We start from the raw sequence: 23,496 nt of genomic DNA, 5'->3' as shown, positions 1-23,496 counted from the left end.
CTCACCCTAATTTCTTCAAGAGGGCTGGCGCTCGGCAAAAATCACTTTATCAGTTCCTGATACCAATATTTAAGCCTGTCATTGGCATATCCCTCAACTACCTTATTGATGATTTAACCACTCCCACTCATGACCTACTATTTGCCAACCGAACCCTTCGGTCTCAGTCAAACCACCAAGCACTGCGTCCAGGTTCAAGATCTTCTTCTTTGTATGGCTCTCCACTGTTACTCCCTGCCACCAGTCATCTGGACCAGTCCCTCACTCCAACAGTTAAATTAATGCAAATAGAAGGCAAAGAGTGACTTACAACGTACCTCAGTCGTCGTAAATATGGAGACCCATGCTTGTGCTTCTGTTTACCTATATTTATGTATTAAGAGGATTGATGTTGCTGTTAGTTGGTTTCCCCACAGCAACTATAAGACATTAATCAATCACTCACTTTCGGTCTATTTTCAGAGCACCAGTCTGACTATTTCGGGTTGTATCCTTACTGTTAGTTTGTGCAGAATTTCTGTTTGAAATGTTACTACCTGCTAAATAAATAAAGAGCCTGTTGGCACAGGATGAGCAGGTCTAAGGTCCAAAGTTTATTTGATTATCTTGTCTAAATAAAATGCTGCGCGTAGAGTCTGGAGCAATACTGTTGATTTGGAGCGGTATGGATAGGGGCAGGTGAAAGGATCGATAGGTGGATGGGCAGAAATTCACAATAACCATACACAGAGTACATTATTTATATGAATTTTTACAGGATATAAAAATCCTGGCCTGGCAGTTCAGACTGGACTCTTCCCATTGGGCGAAGGGTCAAGACTGCCTTGCATATGGCTGGGTCCAAACTGGAATGGCATGGGGAGCAAATGAACGATGGATTTAGGCCCAGATCTCTGTACTGGGGTGAATCTATGACATTGTTCTACATTCTGTCCATCAATAGTTCTCTTTGCATGTCGCTAACTGATCAACAGCAGCACTGAGCTTCTGTGTACACGTCTCCGCACTAACATTAAAAAGATGTCAAACAAGCAGGCAAGCGTTTATTTAAAGGCTAATTTAAGTCAAAGAAAGGAAGTAACTTGGGGGTCCTGCACCGCTTAACTTAGAAATAGCTTCATTTTTAAAGACATCTTGCAGCCAAAGTGTAATAGTATGCTAAAGTCTGTTCAATTTTCAAAAAGTATTTCATTCACATGTGGAACTGTTTCACCTTAGTACATCCGATTATATCAGTGCACTATGAAGATTTTTTTTTTTAAAGTGATAGTTTTCAAACACGAAATTAAAAATGTTTATTCTTCACCCCACCCTGACAGCAATGCCAATAGTGCACTAAGATACAGAAAAGGGGGGTGGTGATGAACAGAGTGTCTGAATTAAGCAGACCACTCTTACCCAGTCCAAAGATCAGGGCTTGATCCATCACCGTTATTTATCTCACTGCCCCATCCCAGCTCAGAACCTGGCTATATGCAAATTAGTCTGTCCCTGGCCCAGTGCATCATGGGAACAGGGCAGACCAAACTACCAAGCCAATTCTTCACCAGAAAGGAGACAAGCTACCGGGGACCGGTTTCTGGCATTTCAGCCTCTTCGGCCCGGCTTGCTTGAATCCTGATGGAGCAGTGAGAAAGGGACTCATGTCTGAGTATACCCTGCCACACCTATAGTGGCCAAAAACGATACAGAAAAGGGGGGTGGTGATGAACAGAGTGTCTGAATTAAGCAGACCACTCTTACCCAGTCCAAAGATCAGGGCTTGATCCATCACCGTTATTTATCTCACTGCCCCATCCCAGCTCAGAACCTGGCTATATGCAAATTAGTCTGTCCCTGGCCCAGTGCATCATGGGAACAGGGCAGACCAAACTACCAAGCCAATTCTTCACCAGAAAGGAGACAAGCTACCGGGGACCGGTTTCTGGCATTTCAGCCTCTTCGGCCCGGCTTGCTTGAATCCTGATGGAGCAGTGAGAAAGGGACTCATGTCTGAGTATACCCTGCCACACCTATAGTGGCCAAAAACGATACAGAAAAGGGGGGTGGTGATGAACAGAGTGTCTGAATTAAGCAGACCACTCTTACCCAGTCCAAAGATCAGGGCTTGATCCATCACCGTTATTTATCTCACTGCCCCATCCCAGCTCAGAACCTGGCTATATGCAAATTAGTCTGTCCCTGGCCCAGTGCATCATGGGAACAGGGCAGACCAAACTACCAAGCCAATTCTTCACCAGAAAGGAGACAAGCTACCGGGGACCGGTTTCTGGCATTTCAGCCTCTTCGGCCCGGCTTGCTTGAATCCTGATGGAGCAGTGAGAAAGGGACTCATGTCTGAGTATACCCTGCCACACCTATAGTGGCCAAAAACGATACAGAAAAGGGGGGTGGTGATGAACAGAGTGTCTGAATTAAGCAGACCACTCTTACCCAGTCCAAAGATCAGGGCTTGATCCATCACCGTTATTTATCTCACTGCCCCATCCCAGCTCAGAACCTGGCTATATGCAAATTAGTCTGTCCCTGGCCCAGTGCATCATGGGAACAGGGCAGACCAAACTACCAAGCCAATTCTTCACCAGAAAGGAGACAAGCTACCGGGGACCGGTTTCTGGCATTTCAGCCTCTTCGGCCCGGCTTGCTTGAATCCTGATGGAGCAGTGAGAAAGGGACTCATGTCTGAGTATACCCTGCCACACCTATAGTGGCCAAAAACGATACAGAAAAGGGGGGTGGTGATGAACAGAGTGTCTGAATTAAGCAGACCACTCTTACCCAGTCCAAAGATCAGGGCTTGATCCATCACCGTTATTTATCTCACTGCCCCATCCCAGCTCAGAACCTGGCTATATGCAAATTAGTCTGTCCCTGGCCCAGTGCATCATGGGAACAGGGCAGACCAAACTACCAAGCCAATTCTTCACCAGAAAAGAGACAAGCTACCGGGGACCGGTTTCTGGCATTTCAGCCTCTTCGGCCCGGCTTGCTTGAATCCTGATGGAGCAGTGAGAAAGGGACTCATGTCTGAGTATACCCTGCCACACCTATAGTGGCCAAAAACGATACAGAAAAGGGGGGTGGTGATGAACAGAGTGTCTGAATTAAGCAGACCACTCTTACCCAGTCCAAAGATCAGGGCTTGATCCATCACCGTTATTTATCTCACTGCCCCATCCCAGCTCAGAACCTGGCTATATGCAAATTAGTCTGTCCCTGGCCCAGTGCATCATGGGAACAGGGCAGACCAAACTACCAAGCCAATTCTTCACCAGAAAGGAGACAAGCTACCGGGGACCGGTTTCTGGCATTTCAGCCTCTTCGGCCCGGCTTGCTTGAATCCTGATGGAGCAGTGAGAAAGGGACTCATGTCTGAGTATACCCTGCCACACCTATAGTGGCCAAAAACGATACAGAAAGGGGGGTGGTGATGAACAGAGTGTCTGAATTAAGCAGACCACTCTTACCCAGTCCAAAGATCAGGGCTTGATCCATCACCGTTATTTATCTCACTGCCCCATCCCAGCTCAGAACCTGGCTATATGCAAATTAGTCTGTCCCTGGCCCAGTGCATCATGGGAACAGGGCAGACCAAACTACCAAGCCAATTCTTCACCAGAAAGGAGACAAGCTACCGGGGACCGGTTTCTGGCATTTCAGCCTCTTCGGCCCGGCTTGCTTGAATCCTGATGGAGCAGTGAGAAAGGGACTCATGTCTGAGTATACCCTGCCACACCTATAGTGGCCAAAAACGATACAGAAAAGGGGGGTGGTGATGAACAGAGTGTCTGAATTAAGCAGACCACTCTTACCCAGTCCAAAGATCAGGGCTTGATCCATCACCGTTATTTATCTCACTGCCCCATCCCAGCTCAGAACCTGGCTATATGCAAATTAGTCTGTCCCTGGCCCAGTGCATCATGGGAACAGGGCAGACCAAACTACCAAGCCAATTCTTCACCAGAAAGGAGACAAGCTACCGGGGACCGGTTTCTGGCATTTCAGCCTCTTCGGCCCGGCTTGCTTGAATCCTGATGGAGCAGTGAGAAAGGGACTCATGTCTGAGTATACCCTGCCACACCTATAGTGGCCAAAAACGATACAGAAAAGGGGGGTGGTTTCCTTCCCAGTGTAAGAATTGGCTTTTGTAGTCTGGTCTGCCCTGTTCCCATGATGCACTGGGCCAGGGACAGACTAATTTGCATACAGCCAGGTTCTGAAACTGGGATGGTGCAATGAGCTAAAAAACGGTGTTGGATCTAGCCCTGATCTCTTGACTGGGTGAGAGTACTCTGCTTAATTCAGAGACTCTGTCCATCACCACTCCTTGTTGTAAATAATTTTGTCCACCCTAAGCGTGGAAGGGTATACTCAGATGTGAGTCCCTTGCTCATTGCACCATCAGGATTCAAGCAAGCCGGGCCGAAGACGCCTGAAATGGCAGAAACCGGTCCCCGGAAGCTTGTTTCCTTCCCAGTGTAAGAATTGGCTTTTGTAGTCTGGTCTGCCCTGTTCCCATGATGCACTGGGCCAGGGACAGACTAATTTGCATACAGCCAGGTTCTGAAACTGGGATGGTGCAATGAGCTAAAAAACGGTGTTGGATCTAGCCCTGATCTCTTGACTGGGTGAGAGTACTCTGCTTAATTCAGAGACTCTGTCCATCACCACTCCTTGTTGTAAATAATTTTGTCCACCCTAAGCGTGGAAGGGTATACTCAGATGTGAGTCCCTTGCTCATTGCACCATCAGGATTCAAGCAAGCCGGGCCGAAGACGCCTGAAATGGCAGAAACCGGTCCCCGGAAGCTTGTTTCCTTCCCAGTGTAAGAATTGGCTTTTGTAGTCTGGTCTGCCCTGTTCCCATGATGCACTGGGCCAGGGACAGACTAATTTGCATACAGCCAGGTTCTGAAACTGGGATGGTGCAATGAGCTAAAAAACGGTGTTGGATCTAGCCCTGATCTCTTGACTGGGTGAGAGTACTCTGCTTAATTCAGAGACTCTGTCCATCACCACTCCTTGTTGTAAATAATTTTGTCCACCCTAAGCGTGGAAGGGTATACTCAGATGTGAGTCCCTTGCTCATTGCACCATCAGGATTCAAGCAAGCCGGGCCGAAGACGCCTGAAATGGCAGAAACCGGTCCCCGGAAGCTTGTTTCCTTCCCAGTGTAAGAATTGGCTTTTGTAGTCTGGTCTGCCCTGTTCCCATGATGCACTGGGCCAGGGACAGACTAATTTGCATACAGCCAGGTTCTGAAACTGGGATGGTGCAATGAGCTAAAAAACGGTGTTGGATCTAGCCCTGATCTCTTGACTGGGTGAGAGTACTCTGCTTAATTCAGAGACTCTGTCCATCACCACTCCTTGTTGTAAATAATTTTGTCCACCCTAAGCGTGGAAGGGTATACTCAGATGTGAGTCCCTTGCTCATTGCACCATCAGGATTCAAGCAAGCCGGGCCGAAGACGCCTGAAATGGCAGAAACCGGTCCCCGGAAGCTTGTTTCCTTCCCAGTGTAAGAATTGGCTTTTGTAGTCTGGTCTGCCCTGTTCCCATGATGCACTGGGCCAGGGACAGACTAATTTGCATACAGCCAGGTTCTGAAACTGGGATGGTGCAATGAGCTAAAAAACGGTGTTGGATCTAGCCCTGATCTCTTGACTGGGTGAGAGTACTCTGCTTAATTCAGAGACTCTGTCCATCACCACTCCTTGTTGTAAATAATAGTGCACTAAGAGGCAAGTCAGTTTTGATGTGCTCTCTTTCGGTGGCATGGATTTCTATTATACATGAACAGCATTATAGTTTATTAAATCAAACACAGATGGCATTTTATACAGCACACATCCTCAAGTCATGCATTTCAAGGTCCTCATATGTGATGAAGAAAAATTAGGGAATGTGAAATAAAACAATTCACTAGGATCACACAATTCGGTTTAAATGGCGAAACCGAAATTATTCCCAAGATTCTGGTTTCACAGTGTGCAACTCAGACACTTGGGAGTAGATTTACAAATATTTTGCACTGGGTTAGCATCACAAAAGTGACGCTCACAAACGTGGCGCTAAACAGCACAAAATGGTTTTTTTCCGAATTTACCTTCCAGCACAAAACTTGTTTTACGCTTGAAAGTACCCTGAAAGTAACGCAAAGCCGCATGAAGCAATGCTTTGCGTTACATAGCGCTAAGGGGGCATTACATAGGTGATACATGGGCGTTTCCATGCTATCACCCATGTCTTTTGACGCAAAACCCTATCTTCAAGCAATAGTAGGCAGGGTTTAGCACCAAAAGTTAATGCCATTTGAAAGGAGGCGTTAGGAGAAGAAATGTTTTTATTTCTACTTTCTTTTCTGACTTTGTATGTGTGCTGCACTGTGCAGCACAAATACAATGTAGGAAAAGTTTTAAAGTGTGTCTAAGCACAGTATTTTCTACAGGAAGGGTACCCTTTCAATACAAACCTATGGTAGACTCAGGCACACACCCTTGCGCCATGGCGCAAAGGGGTAGGCCTGGCGCACAGGCACTGTAGTCTGCACCAGCGCTAGTGAGAGGGTAAGGAGACAGCCATATCTCTGTAGATATGGCGCTCTCCTCCTTCCTCCCTGTCACGCAAACCAGCGCAGACTTTTTGGTTGCTGAGCTGCGTAGCATGATTTTTTTGAAAATCTGGGCCTAGATGTATATGCTTTGCTTCCCCTACACCCACCTTACTGCTAACCTTCCTGCCTGACCCCCACCCCTTGCTGGCATCAGTGCAGCCCTCGGTCACATCACAGACCAAGGTTATGGCCCTTGGGAAAATGTTTGTGAGTATCCACGACCTAGATGGACCACCCCCAGGGGCCAAAATTACGCGCGAGCAGTCGCAGAAGCTTCAGCCCTGTGGTACTATGAAACTTGCACAGTACTGCAATACTGTAGAGGTGAAGCTTTTGCTTCATTACCATGAGAGTACCACGTTATGGTTGAAAAAAAGTAAGAAAAAATAATAAAACTGTGGGTTTAATGTCTGTAGGGAGACCAGCCACCACAGCGAGGGGGGGTGGCCGGCCACATGAATTGGATGCATGTTGCAGGCCGCTGTCAACGGGGGGTTCGCTCTTCATGACATGCTAGGGGTGCAGTCAACACCCTGCTGCACACAGCCGTACGATGCATGGTGTAGCAGCAGGGCAGTTGACTGAAAATTATGAAAACACCCTGGAAATTCAATGAAAAAAACAAAGGTTAAAGAGATGTTGTACTTAGGTATGTTTATAAGATTTGCTCTTATGTTGAAAAAAAGGAACAGAAATTCACAGAAAAAAAACATTTCTGATGTTATAGTCAGGTATGGTAATAAAATCTTAGCTTATGTAACAAAAAAACACTAGAAATTCCCTGTAAACAAAAGGTTTATGTAACGTTATAGATAGGTGTTGAAATTAAGTAATAACTAATAGAGAAAAACTAAAATAAATAGAAATTCTCCAGTTAACTAAAACTTACACCCCCGCCTTGCACTGTTTATGACCTCACATATTGAATCACTCTTGAGATGTGAAATTACATCAATGATAACATCATAGATGACGTCATCAATGAGGAAAGAGTTTATTACATGTAACATTGCTGCAGGGCTGTGATTGACATACGTGATCCGAGACAGGTGCTAATGCCTGTCATAGACAAGAGGGGAATTAGGGTATAATCAAGAAGTGGATAGATACAGTAGACAGCCTCACACTGCAGGTGAAGAGAAATTAATAAATAAATGTGCTTCGGAAATCTAGGAGCTTGTTCCATGTTTCTGTCAGGCACTTTTACATTTTTTTAAATATGAAACATTATTAATGGTAAGATCTGACAAGGTAATTTAAAACTTATCTGAAGAGTTGATGCAAAAGTGAAACCCATTCATCATAAATAAGGCTCCCAGTTTTCCCTTTTTACTGATTTTTACAGAAAAACACAGAGAGAAATCATTATGTTTTCTGTCTGTATTTATTTTTAAAAGTGGAAAAATACAGAAACTTGTGTATCTTTGGATTGACACGCCATAAAGTCATCCATGAATTCAATCTCATTAGCTAAGTGCGACAGCACGAGTAAAAAAAAAGGTGCGTGATTTTCTTAAATGATTGCATTTCTTAAAATAAGACTATGCTATACAGCTAATATTTTCATGTGGGTGCTATTTTTTATTATTTTTGCTTCATAATAAGCTAAACCCAGTAGGCAGCAAAGTATGAATGTACATTTATCGGAAAAATAAGTGCAGAAAAATACAAATTACAATTTAATGTATTCACAAAATAAATATAAATAAATACTGATAGGATGGCCAAAAAAAGAAATATGGAGAAATACAAACGGAAAAGTTCAAAAAAATAAATACCAGAAAACCGTGAGCCCTAATTATAATTTATCAAAATTAAAGTGAAAAAACTGTTATCATGCTTATATTTTACTTGATACCTGAAAAATAAGGTTGGAATAAAATTGGATTTCAATAACAGAAAGCATTAGAGTACACGCCTGCAGGAAATGGGTGGCCAGTGCTTAAGATGTTTGATGTGTGGCTCCCTACCATTTACATAATGGATTAAATTCTGTTAGAAGCTAAAAAACTCAGAGGCCTATTCATAAACTGCACTTTGCAGTACCTAAAGTAGTACTACAGTAGACCTACTCACATTCTACAGAAGGCTATTAAAAAACCTAGGGTGCAGTACTCTATCCTGCCCCTCCCATCTTTTCTGTGCAGAGAGCTCAGCCACGTGTATGTGCATCTGAGAGATGAGTGGGAGTAGCTGGAATTTAGGGAATATTTAACTCCTCAATAAAAAGTTTTAGAGAAATCTACGGTGGGGTTAGGGAGTGACGTAGCAATACAAATAGATGCCCACAAAAGAGTAAGATAATATCTATGTACAGACTGCAATTCTACTACACACAAAAGGTGTCAAAACAAGGTGAATGTACTCCAGCTCAAACTTGGGGTAGACAAGTGCCACACATAGTCACTCATAGCTACTGTAACACACTGCCATAGAAAACAGGGCAAAAAACACCCACAGGAACCAATAATAAAAAAAGAAAATTATTTTGTTATTTAACTACACATATCAAAATAATGTTCTTATTTTCTAGATTTTATATACACATATGTATATATTTTAATGCTTAAAAATTATACTTAATTGTTGATAACTATGCTATACTTTTAAAAGTTAATAAATATCATTTGAAAAATAAATAAAACAAACTTTTATTAAAAAATGTAAATATTTAAATTAACTAAACCCATAATAATTAACAAAACTTACCACCTATTAAAAAAATATATGAGTGAACGTCGGATTGTTTAATTATAGTTCAAACATTATTATTTAGAAATTAAATTGATATTTATTTAATTAATTAATTATTTCATACATATTTAACTTGATGAGTTAATATGCTATAACATTTTATTTTATTCGTTGTAGGTCAAATATTAATATTACATATATTAATATTATATTTTTATTATTATTATTATTTCTATCAATATTTACATTTTATTTACATTTATATTTATTTTACATTAAAATATTTGTAATAATTTTTAAAGAATATTAAACTTGAATATGTCCCTATACTTTCCTATAGGAAGATCTCCACCTACATGTGCGAAGTTAATAGTAGTAACTTTACGCTCATAAAACCGGTTGTATGAAGATCCGCGACTTGATGTAAGTCTACATGTAGGTTTAAACTCTGAAATGGTGAATAGCAAAAACGTTTAGAGTTACATTTATCCTCTGAAATGGTGAATAGCGAAAATCATAGTTACACCTAGGTGTAGTAGTAAATATACATGTGAGTAGATGTACACAGTAATTAGCAAGTAGTATTTTATAAAGTGTGCATCTGCCAAGGCGTCCTAGCGTTAAGCATTCCGAAAAATGAGGAAACCTATCTGCTAAGAATGACTAGTAAAGAGCCAGGTTTTTAACAGTTTTCTAAAAGAGGCTCTATTAGACGGAGATCTCAGAACGAAAGGCAGGAAGTTCCATAATTTACAACCCTTAAAAGAAAAGCCTCTCCCTCCCCATCTGGCTTTCTTAGTTTTAGAAACTGCCACAAATTAAGCAGAGCCAGATCTAAGATTGCGATTAGGCCTAAACTAGATAAATGCCTTTATGAAAATATGTGGGACCTCTACTGTGAAGGGCCTTATGAACAATGCAGAGGACCTTGAATTTGACCTTTTCAAAGTCAAAGATAGCCAAGCAGGGCCTGAATGCCTTTGGAATGGGATCACATTTTGGGAATCTACAGAAGCAGGTGAGCAGCTGTATTCTGGAGTGACTAAAGCTTCAATTACAATGTATCTGAATGCCTAAATATAACGCATTGCAGTAATCTATCCTGGCTTTGATTAATGCAACAATAACCGTATTTTGCATGTCAGAAGGGATAAAAGGAAACACCTTCCTCAGGACCCTGATCACGGACATCAGAAGCACCGAACGATCAGAACCCCCGACCAGCGCATGACATCCTAGAGACGAAGGTTATGGGAAGCCTGAACTACGTGAACTTCTATCCGGCATATGTACTGACATCAACACGTTAAGAGCATATATACAACAAAGAACTCCTATCCAGCATATGTACCCGCATTACTGCGTCAAGAGCATATTTACAACAAAGAAATAGATTACGGCACTTGACATTTTCGCTGGAATGCGAATAGAAAAATAGGATGTTGCTCTGAAAGTTACAAATAATAATCGTCGGATATTTGAGAGTCAGGCTACTTCAACAAAGACCCCATGGATACGTTTTTAACGCCAATTGACCTAATTCATTGAATTCAACACGTGATTGAGTGCGCTGAAAGTCATTTTGCAGAAATAAATCAGCATATCAGAATCGATACTAATGAAATAGTAGCTGTCGGCATAGGAACCAAATTTTCTGTGTTGATTCCACAACGTGACATTTATGATGTTATATCACTTTTTTTGTTTATATGTAATGTACGAATGACGGTCACCTGACGAAGGCCTTTGGGCCGAAACGCGCGTAGTCCTATTCAACCGCATTGCCTTCATCAATTGTTCCAACGACTGAATATCTCGTATATCACTGGTGTATTTTGTTTTTGATATTGTGGTTATGTAATTTTTCTGTCTACACTCATTGTCCTTGCATTTTTCTAGTTGTAAATAACAATTTTCTTCCCTGCCTTTGAACATTATTTATCATATATAAATGTTTTTAGTGTAAAAAATGAAATGAACAAGTAAAAGAATTATAAACAAAAGACAAAAATAACATGAAAATATACTATAACCAAAATAAAAAGATTTAAGAATTTTTGTATAAATCACTGTTTCAGCACATACTTATTTGAATGTTGTGGAGGGTTTATTATTATTAGATGTTGATTTAGGGTCTATTTATGCCCTTGGAGTTTGCTACACCTTTTCTCTACGAAAGGAAGGAAGTTCCATAATTTACAACCCTTAAAAGAAAAGCCTCTCCCTCCCCATCTGGCTTTCTTAGTTTTAGAAACTGCCACAAATTAAGCAGAGCCAGATCTAAGATTGCGATTAGGCCTAAACTAGATAAATGCCTTTATGAAAATATGTGGGACCTCTACTGTGAAGGGCCTTATGAACAATGCAGAGGACCTTGAATTTGACCTTTTCAAAGTCAAAGATAGCCAAGCAGGGCCTGAATGCCTTTGGAATGGGATCACATTTTGGGAATCTACAGAAGCAGGTGAGCAGCTGTATTCTGGAGTGACTAAAGCTTCAATTACAATGTATCTGAATGCCTAAATATAACGCATTGCAGTAATCTATCCTGGCTTTGATTAATGCAACAATAACCGTATTTTGCATGTCAGAAGGGATAAAAGGAAACACCTTCCTCAGGACCCTGAGAAGATGAAAACTAGAGGAAGTGGCTTTATTTATTTGGTCCGAAAAAAAACATTTGTTCATCAAACCACATCACAAGATTTACACATTTATTGATTCTGAAATAGACTCCAGAGAATTTCAATGCTGCACCCGAGTGTATAGCTAATGCACTAGTTTAACGTGAGGCAAGACGTGGAGTTCTTTGCACGGGGCGCTGGAATATCCATAATGGGTTTACGTGCTAATAATAAAAGAACATGTTTGACCTCATAAAGCAGCCTCCAACCCCGAAGAGCTGAAAGATGCATGCGTACCGAGTCGAAGGTAAATACCACAATCCCTCTGTGACCCACTCAAAATGGCGGCATCCGTCAGCAGATGCCCCAGGCAAATGTCCACCCTGCCTTCATGGCCACCCCAGCCCTGCCCCCACCCCTTCTCATCCGCCAAGACCCTTTACCTTCAGGGTTGCCCAGTATGCTCCGGATGCCAAAGACCTGGGCCGTGAGGATGCCCACGGTGATGAAGAGCTGGGGGACCACCCCGATAGCGCCCCGCAGGTTCTTGGGGGCCAGTTCCCCCAGGTACATGGGGACCACGTTGGACGATATACCTGCAGAGTGAGGGATTATTGGAGGGAAGACATAAGAGGCCATAATAATTAGAAGGCATTATGCACAGGCTGTACAACTAGCACAGAGACCAGCACACGTTATGCACACGGATGCTGTACAACTGGCATATAGACCTGGACACGCTATGCATGTGGAGTACAACTGGCAAACAGCCCAACAAACATTATGCTCATGCTGTACAATTAACACCGAGACCCGGACACGTGCACGTGCTGTACAACTCGCAAAAAGATCAGTACACATTACTCAACAGATATACAGCACCAGCAAGCATACACACCGGAACACAATTTGTGCATACTGTAAATCTACCGAACAAATCAGCACATGATGAACATGCGGTAAAGCTAGTATATAATTTAGTACATTATGCATGTGAAGTACAGTTAGAACACAAACAAAAAAAGCTGTCCAGGTGAGCAATGGCAAACACACCACCAGCAAAGAGCTTGTGCTGTACAACTAAGACACTGGCAGAGAGCACGTGCTGTACAACTGGGACAGAAACTGGCAGAGCTTGTGCTGCGCAACTGGGACAGAAACTGACAGAGCTTGTGCTGCGCAACTGGGACAGAAACTGGCAGAGCTTGTGCTGCTCAATTGGGACATAAACTGTCAGAGCTTGTGCTGTGCAACTAGGACAGAAACTTGCAGGGCTTGTGCTGCGCAACTGGGACAGAAACCGGCCAAGCATGTGCTGCACAACTAGGACAGAAACTGACAGAGCTTGTGCTGTGCTACTAGGGCAGGAACTGGCAGAGCTTGTGCTACCAACCAGGACAGAAACTGAAAGAGCTTGTGCTGCACAACTGGGACAGAAACTGGCAGAGCTTGTGCTGTGCAACTGGGACAGAAACTGTCAGAGCTTGTGCTGTGCAACTAGGACAGAAACTGTCAGAGCTTGTGCTGAGCAACTAGGACAGAAACTGGCCAAGCATGTGCTGCACAACTAGGACAGAAACTGACAGAGCTTGTGCTGTGCTACTAGGGCAGAAATTGGCAGAACTTGTGCTGTGCAACTAGGACAGAAACTGGCAAACCCGTGTGCTGCACAACTAGGACAGAAGCTGTCAGAGCTTGTGCTGTATAACTAGGGCAGAAACTGTCAGAGCTTGCGCTGTGCAACTAGGGCAGAACCTGTCAGAGCATGAGCTGCGCAACTAGGGCAGAAAGTGTCGGAGCTTTTACTGTTCAAGTAGGACAGAAACTGGCGGAGCTTATGCTGTGTAACTAGGACAGAAAATGTCAGAGCTTGTGCTGCGCAACTAGGACAGAACCTGTCAGAGCTTGTGCTGCGCAACTAGGACAGAACCTGTCAGAGCGTGTGCCGCGCAACTAGGACAGAAACTGGCAGAGCTTGTGCTGCGCAACTAGGACAGAACCTGTCAGAGCTTGCGCTGCGTAACTAGGACATAACCTGTCAGAGCTTGTGCTGCGCAATTAGGACAGAACCTGTCAGAGCTTGTGCTGCGCAACTAGGACAGAACCTGTTAGAGCTTGCGCTGCGCAACTAGTAGAGAACCTGTCAGAGCTTGTGCTGCGCAACTAGGACAGAACCTGTCAGAGCTTGTGCTGCGCAACTAGGACAGAAACTGGCAGAGCTTGTGCTGTACAACTAGGACAGGAACTGGCAGAGCTTGTGCTACCAACTAGGACAGAAACTGACAGAGCTTGTGCTGCGCAACTAGGACATAACCTGTCAGAGTTTGTGCTGCGCAACTAGGACAGAAACTGGCAGAGCTTGTGCTGCGCAACTAGGACAGAAACTGACAGAGCTTGTGCTGCGCAACTGGGACATAAACTGGCAGAACTTGTTCTCTGCAATTTACACATGATGGTCAGCACACCACTTAAAACTATGAAAACGTGTGCTTCTCCCTCACAGGACCTGGTAAAAAGCATAGGTTTTAAGTGGGCTCCTGTACTTCGTACATCCATGCTCATCTTAGAACTCGGAGTCAGTTTACGCTGCTGTACGACTTTCATGCCTCACTCAATGCCTTTATTATGGCCGATATCACCGCAAATATTGCTTGCAGTAAACAAAACTGCACGAAGTCCACCATAAGTTGCAAAATACCCATTCAGCTTTTCTTTACAAATTCAAAACTGGTCAAATTGGCAAATATGCACTTTTTTGGCTATCGAGTTCGCTAATTGGGGCCACTTTTATTTTAGTGCCTGGGACGATTTTTTATGTTCCAGTCCAACCCTGGAAACAGCTGTGAATTTAACGCATTTTTTACCTTGTAATGTCATTCACTACTAATAACGAAAGTGCAAGTTTTCTAGGAGGTTATTCTGGAAGGCCAGGAAGACGACTTCCTATGCAAATTAGAAAAAGCAAGGTGTCTGGGATATAAGAAATGTATTAGGCTCATGTGGATTTGTGAGGACAGGAAGGTAACATGAGGCAGGCTGGCCCACTCCTGCACTTTGAGGGCACCAAGCAACCAGGCACAAAGGGGCAGATTTACAACTGCTGGCACATCTCCTAAGCAGCAGGGATGCGCCAGAACAGTTGCAACACGCCAAACCACCCGTGTGCCGCACCATGGCGCATGGATGGGCAGATGCGTGTTGCATCCTCCGGCAGAATGGCGGCGCATTGCTGTAAGTGCATCGCAAGTGCAACGCAGCTCCAGCAAGGCTTGGGGTGCCCCTACGCCTAACATGTTGCGTCAATCCTTACGCCTGCTTCAAGCAGGCGCAGGGTTTTGACGCAGCATGGCCGTAAAAGTGACTGAGTGAAATCTTGTAGATTTCACTCAGCCACTTTTCCAAGGCATTCCTGCGTCGGAACGCCCACATGTGGCGCAGGGCTTTACCACATGACGCAGCTCCCAGATGCGTCACGTTGTAAATACCCCGCAGCATGGCGCTGGCTTTGTGCCGCCGTTGCGTCACAAAAGTGACGCAACGGCGGCGCAAATGTGCCGTACGGGGATTGTAAATCTGCCCCTGAGTCTCTAACTCTTGCATGACCACAGAGGGGCTTGGTGCGAACCCTTGCTCAAAATGTTGGCTTCCTTTGGCCTAGCAGGAGTAGATGGAATTTGGGACTTTTAAAGATGTTGTAGTTTCTGTTCTGGTTGCCAATTTAATTGCTCTCGCACTTCCATTCTCGTTCATGGGGAGGGGGCATTTGTTCAGCAGTAGTCTTGCATTTAGGAAAAGTGCATTGCTATTGCTCATGCCACCCACTCCAGTCCTTTCACATTTGGCATCATTTTACCACCTCAAGATGACACATGTTGCCATATGGATTACTGGGACTTTTTTGATGGCCACCCTCTTTTGGAGTGTACGTATACTGGGCATCCCACTGCCCCTACAGATTGGCTCTCGCTGTGTAGCTACCTACATGTTTAGTCCCCATTACAATTATAGCTTGTGTGTCTATCTCTCACATATACTCACCCATCACTCTGCCATGCACTGTGTTCCATAACATGACATCCAGTGGTATCATGCATGACACATTATGAACCAAGGCTTAAATCAATAACAAAACCCTCCCAACTACAAATCCTATATGGTATCTCTTGCAATCGGTGTCATTAAGTGCTTCAGTGCCAATCTCAGGTGTAGTAAGTGATTTACTAATGCTTCAGTTCAATTAGCCTTCCCTCTCCCTCACTTCCTTACCATTTACAAATCAACTTTTGTGAAAATACCTCTTGCAGGCAAACTCTGCTACATAAAACAGGTACAACTTACACCAGGTGTCCAAAATAAGCCAGATCCATGCCATATTTGCTGGATAACCACTCACAAAGTTACATGTATGTAAATGTATCTTGTGCGGCTATCCTGATTGTGCGACACAGATTCTGTCTCCACGCACCTATGCTGGATACACATGCTGTACCTGATCAGGTTGTGACCTCAGAGCCTCGATAAGACTTGTTGAACCTCCCAAAACACTTTGAAAGTATCCGTGTGCTTGTTCATGTCTGTGCCACATGAATTGACACAGGTCTGTGTCTGCCATGATTGTGGCTTTGGATAGTTATGACTGAGCACAGTCAGCCCTCTCCAAGGGAGCACTTTGAAGCTAATTTAACACATCGATAGGGGTGACAAAAAGAGCATTCTTTGACTAAGCCCATAGGTCTGGATTATTATCAGTGGAAGTGTTTGGTACAGCTTATCAAAATCCCACAATGAAGCAACAGTACAGAAGCTAGGAGTAGGCCCCATTCCTGAACAGATTGGAAAAGCAGAGTTAAACTGCACCCTCAAAGAAGAGTGTTAATGACAGGAGTCATAAGAGGCAGTTTGCACTGCAAGTGGAGAATTTATAAGGCACGCACAGCAATATATTGCATAGTAGATTCTTTTGACAAACCACCAGAATGTTCATTGCAACTTTAAGAAAGCCCGTGTGTGGATATGTTTTTACTTTGTGAACAATAAAAGCGTAAAATCCACCAACATGTTTTCATGACTTCAATCTAAAATAAATGAATCTTCAAGGTTGTTTAGTGTATAAGACTTTACATTTCTACAAGGCTAAGTCAGCCACGCAGCGAGTACTCCCTGACCAAAAGGCCGTAAACCAGCAATTAAAATATTCTGGTGTCAGCAGAGTAAAACAACCATAGACAAAGTCAATATGTCTGGCTTGCATGCTGTAGTAGGAAAACAAAACAAAAACAATTGCTTTCTATATGCAAAGTGTATATAGAATTATGAATTTAATGTGTGACAATTAAGTGTACTTTTGAGATGTAAAATAGTCCCTCATGCATTGCTACGCAAGCCCTCCGTGGGAGGAGGAACGCTACACTAAACAGCCACGGGTGAGATAAAAATATTCCTCTGGTGAAGCCAAAGCCCACTCAATTAAAAATTTAAAGCATTGGTAACAAGGGTCTTGTGCACAGCTGCTGTGTTTGTCAAACCTAAACATTAAGAGCATACACTGGCTCTAGTCTAACAAAAGAATCACATGAACCCCATCACCATAGCCTCGTTAGAACACAGATGGAACAACGTATCCATCCGCGAAATTCCATGGTTGTGCTGTTTGATGAACAACCCTTCCACGCAATAGCAAACCATGGGGCATATTATCAAGAAACAGAGTTAAAAGTATCGCCATTTTAGCGGCAGAAAACTGCCACAAAAGCGGCGATAATGGGCTTGATAATATGCCCTTGAGAATTCCATTAGAAGCCCATGTTCTGGTGTCAACCTGGGCTTCTATTGGAATTCTCAGGGGCATATTATCAAGCCCATTATCGCCGCGTTAGTGGCAGTTTTCTGCCGCTAAAACAGCGATAATTTTAACGCTGTGCTTGATAATATGCCCCCATGACCAACACATGAAGACCAATAGCTGAGAGGGCCTGACCCAAAGACCACTCTCTCTCTCTCTGTTTACATTTTCTTGTGCTTTTTAGAAGAATTAATGACAAAAGGTCAAACACCGCTAAACTGTTTGAAGCAAGTCCTAATATACAGCGGTATTGATGCAGGCTTTTCAGACAATGGACTCTCTCCACAGTTTAACCTTTTTGGTAGGCAATTAAAATAACCTACCTCCTTTCTAGAAACTGTCAAATACATGCACAACACCCCACACCAACCCCTCTTGGTCCCACCATCCAATGGTTTACCTGCTACCCTTTGTCCCATGATGCTCTTGCTCGGCCTTACCAGCACACACGCCGATGAGGAGGCGGGACACGATGATGACCTCAAAGGACCGCGACAGCTCACTGGTCCCCATGAGCAGTGCTGGGATGATGGAGAAGATGTTGTTGAAGAGAAGGGTGCCCTTCCTGCAGCGGGAGAGAGGCAAGAAGATAACCCAATGGGTTGAGTTCCAGCTGCTATGATCTATATTTAACTACAGACAGGGTTACTGGAATGACTACAAAGGATCAAATTATGCGGCTGGGTTGACTAAAGTATGCAACTAGGATAGACAAGTATTTGCAATGCAATAGGTCTGGCATTAGGAAAGTTTGGTATTGTAAATAACACATTTTTTATTTATGTGTTGGGTTTGAAAATAGCGAAATTAATAGCTTTGTCATTTACAATGCCAATTAGTTGTAACTTTCACAAATGGGACACCTGTAGCATTTGTAATGCAATATGTGTTGTATTTACATGACTTAGATGTATTGATATTACAAATAGCAAAGGCTTTTAATTTTTTTTAATATGTAATACTTAAATCAAAGTTCTTGTAATTTATAATGGCAATAGCTTAAACTTTTGTAAATAACTTTTGTGAAGACTATGTTCAGTGTATTTTATTGTGACGAAAATCCAAGAACAGAAGTGAAATATTAACATCTTTTTGTGATATTTGTAATAAAGCTTGAAACATTGAGAGAACATATTTGAACCAGCTGTTGTTGAATAGTTGCACAGATTGATGCGGTGGTGGCGCTGAGTGATGTTGTGGTGACGAGTGATGCTGTGGCGTTCAGTGATTCTGTGGTAGCACATAGTGATGTTGTGGTGCCCCTGAGTGATGTTGTGGTGGTGCTGAGTGATGCTGTAGTGATGCGATAGATAGAGTGAGTGCGACAGATAGATAGAGGGAGGGCGATAGATAGAGTGAGGGCGATAGATAGATAGATAGAGTGGGGGTGATAGATAGACAGATAGACAGATAGATAGATAGATAGATAGATAGATAGATAGATAGATAGATAGATAGATAGATAGACAGACAGACAGACAGACAGACAGACAGACAGACAGACAGACAGACAGACAGACAGACAGACAGATAGATAGATAGATAGATAGATAGATAGATAGATAGATAGATAGATAGATAGATAGATAGATAGATAGATAGATAGATAGATAGATAGATAGATAGATAGATAGATAGATAGATAGATAGATAGAGTGAGGGCGATAAATAGATTGAGTGAGGGCGATAGATAGATAGAGTGAGGGCGATAGATAGAGTGAGGGCGATAGATAGATAGAGTGAGGGCGATAGATAGATAGAGTGAGGGCGAAAGATAGATAGAGTGAGGGCGAAAGATAGATAGATAGATAGATAGATAGATAGAGTGAGGGCGATAGATAGATAGATAGATAGATAGATAGATAGATAGATAGATAGATAGATAGATAGATAGATAGATAGAGGGCGATAGATAGATAGAGTGAGGGCGATAGATAGCTAGAGTGAGGGCGATAGATAGATAGAGTGAGGAGTGAGGTGATAGATAGAGTGAGGGCGATAGATAGATAGTTAGATAGATAGAGGGCGATAGATAGATAGTTAGATAGATAAAGGGCGATAGATAGATAAATAGATAGATAGATAGATAGATAGATAGATAGATAGACAGATAGATAGATAGATAGATAGATAGATAGATAGATAGATAGATAGATAGATATATAGATAAAGTGTGATAGATAGATAGATAGATAGATAGATAGATAGATAGATAGATAGATAGATAGATAGATAGATAGATAGATAGATAGATAGATAGATAGATAGATAGTGTAAGTATGTGGCATGTAAATATGTGGCACTGAGTGGTATTTGGAGTGTATGTTGCATTGTAATTATGTAGCATATAATTATGTGGCACTGAGTAGTATTGTGTGGGAGTGTGTGTTGCATTCAGTAGAGAGTAATTATGTGGTGTGTAATTATGTGGCACTGAGTGGTATTTGGACTGTATGTTGCGTTGAGCGCAGTGTAATTATGTAGCATATAATTATGTGGCACTGAGTGGTATTGTGTGGGAGTGTATGTTGTATTCAGTAGAGTAATTGTGTGATGTGTAATTATGTTGCATTGAGTGCAGTGTAATTATGTAGCATATAATTATGTGGCACTGAGTGGTATTGTGTGGAGTGTGTGTTGCATTCAGTAGAGTGTAATTATGTGGCACTGAGTGGTATTTGGAGTGTATGTTGCATTGAGCGCAGTGTAATTATGTAGCATATAATTATGTGGCCATGAGTGGTATTGTCTGGAGTGTATGTTGAATTCAGTATAGTGTAATTATGTGGCGTGTAATTATGCGGCACTGAGTGGTATTTGGAGTGTATGTTGCATTGAGTGCAGTGTAATTATGTGGTGTGTAATTATGTGGCACTGAGTGGTATTTGGAGTGTATGTTATGTTATGTTATTGAAGATGGCCGCTGATCGGGGGTCCTGGTGAGGAGGCTCCGGGGCTGGGGATCTCCTAATCTGGATTAAATCCCTGATCAACCCCCAACCAACAACCCAGAACAAAGCGGAACGAAGCTGAACCATTGCTGATGACTCGGAGCTAACGCACAATCACAGCAAACACAGCAAACGCAAGACGCGGGAAAGACTGCTGTACCTGGTCAGTGGACAAGGCTGACCCCCATCGATGAACTCCTCGGACGTCGGACCCTGATTCGGGCGGACCACCAGATGCGGAGCGAGCGCGGAGAATCCACGGCGGTCATTCTCTCGGCTGTGAGCGGGTCTGAAGACGCTGGGAGCAATCGACGTCGGCTCCGGTGCCTGTGAGCACGGAGTGACCAGCGCGGAGGGCGGAGCGGGGAAATCTTGGTGGCCGACGCGAGAGGTAGGAACGTTCACACCCTCAGAGCGGCCCCACCAGATGATAACTCCCCGTTGACAGCAACTCCCCGGAGTACACGCAGGGGAAAACGGGAGGATACTGCTACTGCTGAGCATGATTGAGGAATGAGAAGCGGCCCGCCTGACCTTAAAATGGCGGCCGCTTAGGACTTACATTCCACGCTACCCCATCTAAACCCTCCTACCACCAACCTGGAGGCACAGACAGTGTAATAGGACTGGCGGCTGGAGACAGGGAAGGAAGATATCCCTGACTTGACCGATCAGTCAGGAAAGTGAGAAAGGACCAATTAATAAAACAAGGGAAATAGGACTGGCGCCTGGAGCAAGAGAAAGGAGACCACCCAGAACCCACCTAACCGACAAAACTACTAAAGGACCAATGAGAAGCAAGAACAAAGAGACTTCCCAGTACTCAGCCAATATATACTGAAAAGTTACAAGGACCATCCAAGCTAAGGAGTGGAAAGAGAAAAGAGACTAGGAAAAGGAAAAAGGAATTAAACAACTTCTAGAGAGAATAGATATTAAACCCTCTCAAGAAACCTCAGGGACAGACTCGGTTAACATCATACACTTGCCATTTATCTCCTGACAACCAGTTTTCAAATTTAGGGATAGTCAATTAATTAATTAATTAATTAAATAGTATTGAGGGCATCAAAAATTACAAAGAACAGATGAAAATAAGATACCATAATTAATATAGACCAATTAATCAGAGGATCCACTATGAAATAGTAATCTGGAAGTCACTCTCAACTTCTATATCGTCCACGTCTACAAGGGTATAATAATAAGAGCGAACTAAACTACAGAAGAAGTTATACCTACCACTGCGTAATAATAGCACTGAGTTACTCGATTTCTATATCCTCTAGGAAACACTGGCCGGGAACTACTCAGTACATCTCAGCACAACATAGTCAATAGGGAACCACTCAGTACAATATAATCAACAGACCTCTGCAAACCCTCAACGTGAAGCGGAAATGGACGGAAGAAACATAGGATCGATAGGGTCCAATGCAAAAAGCATAGAATACCCTTCAACCCTATCCAAAAATGCGGCCAAAAAATTCAAACACAATACGTTGAGAAAAAACCCAGACATGCTGTTCTCTGACCCATACTTTGATAGAGTTAAAGGCATCATGATGAATGACCTTATATTCTACACAGACAAAACAGCTAAATGGCGCAACGCCCTTACAAAAATGCTGTTCACCAAAACTATAAAAAACATACCATATGGAACAAAAATAACGACCTCACTTACGAAAAGAAGTGAGACAGAATTATGCATTACCATGTATAAAACGGGAATAGTGCTGATACAAGCAGCCAACAGAGAACTCGAGAAATTTGAGACAACCTTCCATAACTTAAAGAAATACATAGAAAGACCAAACCACCAACAAAACATGACACCACCAGATGCCGCACCTGAATACATTGAATCCAACACTAGAGTCACCAGTCAATCGGTCGGCCGGAACAACCAAGCCTCTAACACTAGAGATCTCACCGAAAACACGAGGGTAATACCTGAGACTGAGATAGAAAGGATAGCGATATCTTCTAACCTTGGAATCAAAGAGAATTACCAGGCACCAAGGAAAGTACAGCTGCCGCTAACGCACAACTCGACCGCGCATGAAGAATGCACCTCAACTCCAAACGAGTCCATCCATGAAGCTAACGGAATAAACAGGGCAGATTACATCGACCTTTCACATCCTCCCTCGAATGCGAGACATGAGTCCCATAGAGCCATACTCACAAAAACACCCCTTACATCCCCTAATACAGGAAGTAATGAGGACACCTCCAATAGACCCAGAATTCGTAACCAAACCAAGGACACCAAGAAAAAATCTATGGCAACTAGAACAGATCATTCATGGAAAAGAGCAATTTGCAATACCCATCCAGCCAGATCTATCCCATACAAGAATTCATCCAGAACACAGAAAGAAGTCAAGGAACTCCAGAAACTCGTAGGAAACCTGGCACAAAACTCGAGGAAAATATCACAGATAATTGGAAGAATCTGGGAGATGGCGATAAGTACGCACACCAAGGTCTCACACATCCAGAATCTCGTACTCAGACCCAACAGACCTAACAGGACCAAGCCCTTGTCTAATGAAGAAGCTTCGGCCTTACTCCGATCCTATGAACAAACCGAACAAATTGCCCTTGGAAGAGAGGAGAATATCAAAACTGTACCCATTGACTCTAACAGAACTTCCAGAAGGAATGACCGGAAAGCAATTCACCAAAATCTACAACATATTCAGCTAACGGCAGCCGAATCTGATAGTGTAAAACTCTTTAATTCACAGAAACCCCTGAAGTGC

The 23,496-nt window shown here is 43.1% G+C and overlaps 1 protein-coding gene across 2 annotated transcripts in view; it reads right to left on the bottom strand.

Moving 5' to 3' along the window:
• Positions 1-23,496, bottom strand: part of LOC144754479 (solute carrier family 2, facilitated glucose transporter member 5-like) — a 133,795-nt gene that overhangs the window by 54,669 nt on the left and 55,630 nt on the right. For both annotated transcript variants that reach the window (XM_078642306.1, XM_078642307.1), the window contains 2 exons: positions 18,215-18,339; positions 12,376-12,528 (listed from right to left, as the gene is read on the bottom strand). In XM_078642306.1, the coding sequence (XP_078498432.1) occupies positions 12,376-12,528; positions 18,215-18,339 (278 nt within the window). The remainder of the gene's footprint in view (positions 1-12,375; positions 12,529-18,214; positions 18,340-23,496) is intronic.

Source organism: Lissotriton helveticus, chromosome 5_1 (assembly GCF_964261635.1).
Source record: "Lissotriton helveticus chromosome 5_1, aLisHel1.1, whole genome shotgun sequence".
NCBI classification, from domain to species: domain Eukaryota; kingdom Metazoa; phylum Chordata; class Amphibia; order Caudata; family Salamandridae; genus Lissotriton; species Lissotriton helveticus.
Note: the sequence above shows the minus strand (reverse complement) of the source record. Positions and strands in the feature narration are given on the sequence as shown.